Source organism: Ursus arctos, unplaced genomic scaffold (genome assembly GCF_023065955.2).
Source record: "Ursus arctos isolate Adak ecotype North America unplaced genomic scaffold, UrsArc2.0 scaffold_23, whole genome shotgun sequence".
NCBI classification, from domain to species: domain Eukaryota; kingdom Metazoa; phylum Chordata; class Mammalia; order Carnivora; family Ursidae; genus Ursus; species Ursus arctos.
This window is the reverse complement of record NW_026622908.1, coordinates 33,438,469-33,446,097: the sequence shown is the minus strand read 5'-3', so window position 1 is coordinate 33,446,097 and position 7,629 is coordinate 33,438,469. Positions and strand designations below refer to the sequence as shown.

General features: G+C 37.2%; 1 protein-coding gene across 1 annotated transcript; it reads right to left on the bottom strand.

The window, feature by feature from the left end:
• Positions 1–3,172: 3,172 nt before the first annotated feature.
• Positions 3,173–4,129, bottom strand: LOC113246420 (olfactory receptor 4C15). The gene has a single exon (XM_026487030.3). It carries the CDS (start codon positions 4,103–4,105, stop codon positions 3,173–3,175), a length of 933 nt encoding a protein of 310 aa, XP_026342815.2. The 5' UTR covers positions 4,106–4,129.
• Positions 4,130–7,629: the final 3,500 nt, after the last annotated feature.

Genomic DNA, 7,629 nt, shown 5'->3' with positions numbered 1-7,629 from the left:
AGATACATCACCTTCTTGGGGTGCCTAGGTGGCTCAGTCAGTTAAGCCTCTGACTCCTGACAATGGCTCAGTTCATGGTCTCAGGGTCATGAGATCCAGCCCTCTGTAGGGCTCTGCACTCAGCATAGAGTATGCTTGTTCATTTCTCTCTGCTCTTCCCCCTGCTTGCTTTCTCTCTCCTCCCTCTTAAATAAATAAATAAATAAATAAATAAATAAAATGAATAAATGAATAAAATCTTTAAAAAAAGATATGTGCCTTTTCACTTACCAGAGAGACAGTTGCTTGTGAATGGTTATAAGCTATTAAAAGATGATGTAGATTGCATTACAAATTACTTTCACGTGGCACAACATGTTATTACCCAGCACTCTGGTCCAAGAATCACCTGCCAGGTGTGCCACTGTCTGCTAGACACGTTCAATGGGAGCGAGGTAAGCCCTGCAGGATACAGGGGAAGGACAGAAGGTGGAGACAGGAATGGTGGTGAGAGGATCCCACAAAAGAATGCACAATGCTTTGCACTCTTGCTGAAAGGTCTACTGGTAACCAGCAAGCACTGGTGTCTCACAGAATCATCCGAGAGAAAATCACACCCCAACACCTGGCCACTTTTATTACAAATGGACTAGAAGAATCCTCAGGAAGGTGTTCGGTGTGCCAGTTAAGGTCTTAGAAACCAGCTTCCCCATCAATTAAATGGGAATATGAAGACCTTATCTATAAAATATTTCTGGAATGAAGCATGAGAGACTATGGACTCTGAGAAACAAACTGAGGGCTTCAGAGGGGAGGGGCGTGGGGGAATGGGATAGTCTGGTGATGGGTAGTAAGGAGGGCACGTATTGCATGGTGCACTGGGTGTTATACGCAACTAATGAATCATGAAACTTTACATCAAAAACCAGGGATGTACTGTATGGTGACTAACATAATAAAAAAAAATTTTTTTTAAATATTTCTGTAAATCTTAAAATATACAACATAGGAAAAGAATGAATCCTTGGCTCAGAGAAAGCACAGAAGAAATATTTATGTGTCTTTATTAATCCTAATTAAACATGAGGTATTGAGAACCAGGGAAGTGAAATACCTCACAAAGTTCCCACACCTAATTAGTAACAGAACTGAGCCTAGAATCCACATCTTTTAAGCGTAAGTGTAAATTTCTATTATGTTCATATGATGTGCACAGTAATGTCACAAGATTTATTGTCCTGGAAAACAAGAACAGGGAATGAATGACCCCTGCATTGAACTTCCCAATCCAAAAGCCCTAAGTGAACTCCTTAAATATGAAGGAATGATTAAGCTCCTCAGTTCTGTTGGGAAAATTTTGGAGGGTGGTTTCCAAGGAGATCCTGAAGTGGCCACATGCCAAAAGCCAAGTCAATGATCACTTGAATCTTCTTCAATCTCTGAGTCAAATGACCTTTAGTGCTCATTAAATTTCTTGTAGACCAAAGGACTGGAGGACATCTGGATTCCAGGTTCTGTCGAAGCAATGCCAGGACTTGCTGAATGCACTTGACTATGCTCATTCCATCATGGAAACTGTGAAAATAGAACAAATGCCAACTGAGGTTTGTACTAGTTTGAGCCACCTTTCTTCATCTTAGCATCAATCAGGGCCCTGATTTAAACTATGCTTGTTTAAAGTTGTATCTTACTAATGTAAGGTTTCCAATGAATAATTCAGAAACTCTGGCTAGATAAACCCAACTAATACAATGCAAATTAGAGGCAATACGTGATTTGTTTTATTATTATGTTATGTGAGTCACCATACAGGCAACGAATGATTTTAATGGGATCAGAAATACTTTATGATTAAAAGTCAGATCACTGAGAGCAAGATTTGTTGCAGGGAATGGAAGAGGGATAGAGAGTAAAGAATGAGAAAGTGCATAGAGAACAATGGCTTAATATTCTATTTGAATTTATGTGTGTGTGTGTGTCTGTGTGTGTGTGTGTGTATATATATATATATATACGTATATATATATACATATATATATATATATATATATATATGAAACCATTACCAAGATCTAATATCAGCAATAACTACATTCCTTTGCCAAAGTTGACACGTAGGTGTGTTAATGTTCAAGATAGACTTAAATGTGAATATGGAAAGATATCTCATTTATTCACTTATTTACTGAACTCCTACATTAGGCTGTTCTAGATGATTATGATACATCATGAATCAAAAAGAGAAAAAAAAATTCCCTGCCTCACCTAGAGCTTATAGTCCATGAGAGGAGACTGACCAAAAAATTAAAAATAAGAAAACTGAATAAATTATATCAGCTATCAGAAAGTAATAACATTTCTTCAAAAATTTAAAAAATAAATATGAGTAGATGGGTAACTGGAGTCATGAAATCCAAGGTGTGCGTTGCTCTTTTTCAGAACATAGTCCTATGATACAGAGACACCTACAGCTCAGGTTCTGCGAATGCTTGATCTCTTCCACACTTGAGTCCTGACTGTTGTCTTCACCAGTTATGGAGATCAGCGCCCCATGCATAACCTTCTTTCACTTGAAATAGTGTGAGTTTCTGTTTCTAATCTCTAAGATATTTTTGTCATTCCTCCACAAAGATTTACCAAAGCAGGGGGTGAGTGGCAAGAGTTCTTTTTTTTTTTTTTTATTTTATAATGATTTTTTATTATATTATGTTAGTCACCATACGGTACATCCCCGGTTTTCGATGTAAGGCTCAATGATTCATTAGTTGTGTATAACACCCAGTGCACCATGCCATATGTGCCCTCCTTACTACCCATCACTGGCCTATCCCATTCCCCCACCCCCCTCCCCTCTGTTGGGTAATTTCTCTTTACAATTTTTTATTGAATATTAGATTTTAAGTAAACATAATCTCCAACTCTTTTTAATTTACTATGAAGATACCGGATTACCAAACCAAAGTTGACAAGTGATCTAAGTGGGAAAATATTTTCCTGACCCTATGTTACTGGGTTTTGTGTTTTTGTTTTCAGTTTTGATGTTTGGTTTTTGTTCTTGTGGGGTTTTTGTTTGTTTGTTTGTTTTTGTTTTGTTTTGTTTTTCCATTACATTAGCTCCTATGAAAGAGGCCCAAACACAAAGCTTTTCTCTAAAAAATTTGACTTTTCACAATTTTTTTAAAAACTTAATGTTTCATTTGTCACTACAAACCATTAGTCTGTTCCACACTTTCTTTATGGCACTTTTCATTTCCCTATTCCTGAAAGTGTAAATCAAAGGATTGAGCAAGGGAGTTAAGATGGTGTAAAATACAGCCACCATTTTGTCAAAGGAGAAAGCAGATGGGGGTCGTGCATACACAAATATGCAGGGGACAAAGAACAAAACCACAATAACAATGTGAGATCCGCAGGTGGAGAGAGCTTTCCGCTGCCCTTCAGGACTATGGGTTCTCAGAGAGAGCAAGATGACAACATAGGAGACAAGCAACAAAGAGAAGATTATGATGCAGATAGACCCACTGTTGGCGACCACCAAAAGGCCAAAGATGTGAGTGTCAGTGCAGGCAAGCTCCAGTAATGGGTATAAATCACACATGAAGTGATCAATGACATTGGGGCCACAGAAGGGCAGCTGGAAAGTAAAGAGAATTTGTATCATGGAATGCAGAAACCCCCCCATCCAGGCTATACCCATCAGAATGCCGCAGAGTCTCCAGTTCATGATGGTTGTGTAGTGTAGAGGCTTACAAATGGCCACATAGCGGTCATAGGCCATGGCTGTGAGGACAATGACCTCCACCCCAGCAAAGAAGTGTTCGGCAAAGAGCTGGGTCATGCAACCTCCAAAGGAGATGGTTTTCCTCTCATAGAGGGAGTCCACAAGCATCTTGGGGGCAATGACAGTGGAAAAGCAAGCATCCAGGAAGGACAGGAAAGCCAAGAAGAAGTACATGGGGGAGCCCAGGAGTGCTGGGCTGCTGCTGATGGTCACCACAATTAGCAAGTTGCCCCCCACAGTTGCAATGTAGCCAAACAAAAATACAACAAACACTATTTTCTGAACATTAGGATTCTGTGAAAGCCCCAGGAGGACAAACTCAGTTACAAATGTTTGGTTTTGCATGATTTCCAAGGGAAAGCTCAAAGCTGCCAGAAGGAACATGTAGAGTCTACAATTAAGGGAAAGAAAAATTTGTCTCAGGCCAGTGTAAAGTGATACAGTAGTCATTAAGAAGCTGGTGTGTCACATGAAAAATTATCTTCTGTGTTTCTAGCGTCGCTAAGAACACAAAATTCAAAATTTGTTGAAGGTGGTAGTGGGAGGTCAGGCCAAGTTGAGGAGAAGAAAAAGTATTATTAAATACTTTAAAGTAGCCAGAGATTCAATAAAGGGGAATGGAGGTATCCACCTGTGGAGAAATACTTTATCTCAACTGCCAACTCTAGTCACTTAATGGCTTCCTGGAATGAACTGTTGAGAAGGGTTCTGAGGAAAGGAGCATGACAATGGAGTCCTCATGTCCACCCATGAGCACAGAATGGGAGTAGGGGGAGATTTGCATGCTATCCCTGCCAGGAGTTTGCCTGATCTGCAGACAGAAGAAGAATAAGATCCAGGTTAAGAGGCACTTGCATATCATGGCTACTCTCCAAACATGTCTTTAAACATCTGAAATGAACTTGGCCTTTAAGATGGGTTCATTCATTCCTTATAAAAGAGAAAGATACATGGGAAACCTCCACACAAACACAAAACAAGTATCCACGTGTTGAGTTGTTTTGTTTTGTTTTTTCATTCACCATTTTAAAATAAGAAGAGATATTTAGGAAAAAATGCCTATATCAGAGTGTGGCCATGATGTAAGTTAAATAATACCAAAAAAAAAAAAAAAGTGTTCTGGGTCTAGTTTCCAGAAAATAGTCCATGTTATGTCTTATCTGTATTTTAATGGTAGGAAATTCATGCATGCAAAGATAAGGTTAACAGCAGATGTTCGACCTGGGATGTTAACAGAGAAACGCTGGCTCTAACACCCAAGTTCTTCCCAGCATGTCAACAGAAAGGAAAAAGAACCTTCCTTTTCTTGTAAGAATGCAGGTCAGGGTGGCCTTTCAATTCTCCATCCACCTGTAGAGGTTCAAGCCTTCTGATTCCCTTGTTCATGTTTGGATGAGGCCCTTTGATGACGGACACAGAACAAATGAGTGTAGAATCAGAAGATAATCATCTAATTACTTACAGATACAAATTGGCAACAATTTGGTATTATTTTAAAGCAGTGTTGACACACACAAAAAATGAGCTGGAAATTTTAATCCTTCATAAGATAAAATACGTGTTTTTTATAGTCATGGTTTTAAAAATAAAGTAATTCTAAAATTGCAGTGAAATAGCTTAATTCATGTAATCATTTGGAAAATGTTTTTGCACTTTATCTAGAATGATAAACATGTTTTTATTCCTCATAGTAGTAACTCCCTCCATAAAGATTATTCTAAAAGTAAAATAGGGTGGTATAAATTTTAGAATGGAAGATGATGTCATGTCATTTATAATAGTGAAAACTTAGAAATATCTAACATGGTCAATAATGGGAGGATGCTTCTGTACATCAGACTATTACAATTTGATAGCACACGATGCTGTCAGTAAAACACTAATTAGTAATGTGAGGACATGAATGGTGAAAAACTTTTACAATACATGAAATGAGAAAAACAAAAAATTTATAATAACTGCCCATTTTTACAGACATGTTAATATAATTTTAAACTCAAGAAGTGAACATTCAAAAGTAATAGACTTTTATTTTCAATAAGTATCATACATAACTATATGAAATCTAAAATAAAAAATCAAGTTTACTTTTTTAAAAAGATTTATTTATTTATTTATTTATTTATTTATTTATTTATTTTAGAGAAAGAGTGTGAGCAGAAGGGGCAGAGGGAAAGGGAGAGAGAATATGAAGCAGACTCCATGCTGAGTGCAGAGCCCAAGGCAGGGCTTGATCTCAAGATGCTGAGATCACCACCTGAGCCAGAAGCAAGAGTCAGATGCTTAACCCAATGCACCACCTAAGCACCCCTAAAAACCTGGTTTAAAGTCCATAACATCATCATTTTCCATCAATTTATCAGTTCAGAAAAAAAGAGATGGGCCTTGAGGATAATTTTATTAACTGTCCAGTGTAATTAATTTGTGTAGTTGGGACTAACACATCATAACATAGCTTCTTAAACTCAAAATGTTAAACTATTATAAACTTTTCATAAATACACATATCATGGGCCCAAATTTTCCCAAAGATTCAAAGGTCTACCCTTTCTTGATAGCCATACTCTTTAATACATTGGAGGTGCACCAGAGATTGCTTAGGGGCTCTCATGGCTGTAAACGGGACGATGGACATCTCCTGAGCTGCGACCTTAGGAATTTTGCCTCCCCACTATCCCCTTTGCCCACAGTTTCCTTTCCACTCATTTTGGCACAAAACTAATTCTAGCATCAATCATTCTGAAAATAATAGAAATTCCTGTTTCAACTTTGAAGTATATCTTTAAAACTATATTTAAAACTATATGAGGATCCCAATAATTCTGACACTGGACCATTTCATGGCATCATTAATCTCTTCAAACCTTTTTTCATGTGCTACTAGCTGCCTATCTCTGCTTTCCTTCCTTTCCTTCCTTTCCATCAGCTTGTCTTCTAGATCACTGGTTGACTCTTCTGCCTCATTTACCTCGGCTGTTAAGAGTATCCTGTTTAGGCTGCATCTCATTCACAGCATTTTTTAGTCTGGCCTGATTAGACCTCCTTTTTACCCTTAGAGATTCTATATTGTCACTAACACTTTTTTCCAGCCCAGCTATTGACTTTATAAATGCTCTCTTGAATTCTCTCTCTGACATCTTGCTTATATCCATACCATTAGTTCTGTGGCAAAGGATATTAAGAATAAAACAACAACAACAACAATACCAAAAAAACAAAACAAAACAAAAACCAAATGAGGAATTAAAAGTAAGGTCACCATTATAAATACTATTCTGTAATTATATGTCAAACTAAATTTAAGCTATATTTTTATGTACTTATTAGTACATTTCAATCATACTTGCATGTATTTTTAAAATATATATGTATTACAAATTAAAAGAAAAGATTAAACCTCCATTCCTAATGATTCTCCCTAGAATCCTAAAATCCACTGTATTTTATGATCCAGGATCATTATTTACTTCAGCAATATAAAGAATTATGCTTTGTCTGTCTAACGAAACATATTCTATTCACTACAATCTGGGAAATATGTTCCTTTCAGATCAGATTCCTTTCTCTCTTTTCAATATTGCTCTGCTGATTCCCCTGAATCTTTTATACTCTTACTATTTCTGCAACTGGAAAAAAAATAAAAAGCTTTCTCTGTTTCTACCTGTGTCCTTCCTGAGGGATGTCTGAGCCTTCTTTTCTTCTGTTGTCTTAGTGACTTAGCAAACTTTAAGAGAGACAAACCCAACAACCAGCACTAAAGCAGTGCAGAGCTTCAGCCATTTATATATTCTTGAAAGATTCTGAGGCAGAAATCTAATGTTATTTTTGGCATCAAATGCACTTAGAGAAAATTAAGTGGACATATTTAA

Bases quoted from the DNA above. Each gene is read 5' to 3' on its own strand.
- LOC113246420 (XM_026487030.3), bottom strand. From the start codon at position 4,105: ATGCAAAACCAAACATTTGTAACTGAGTTTGTCCTCCTGGGGCTTTCA.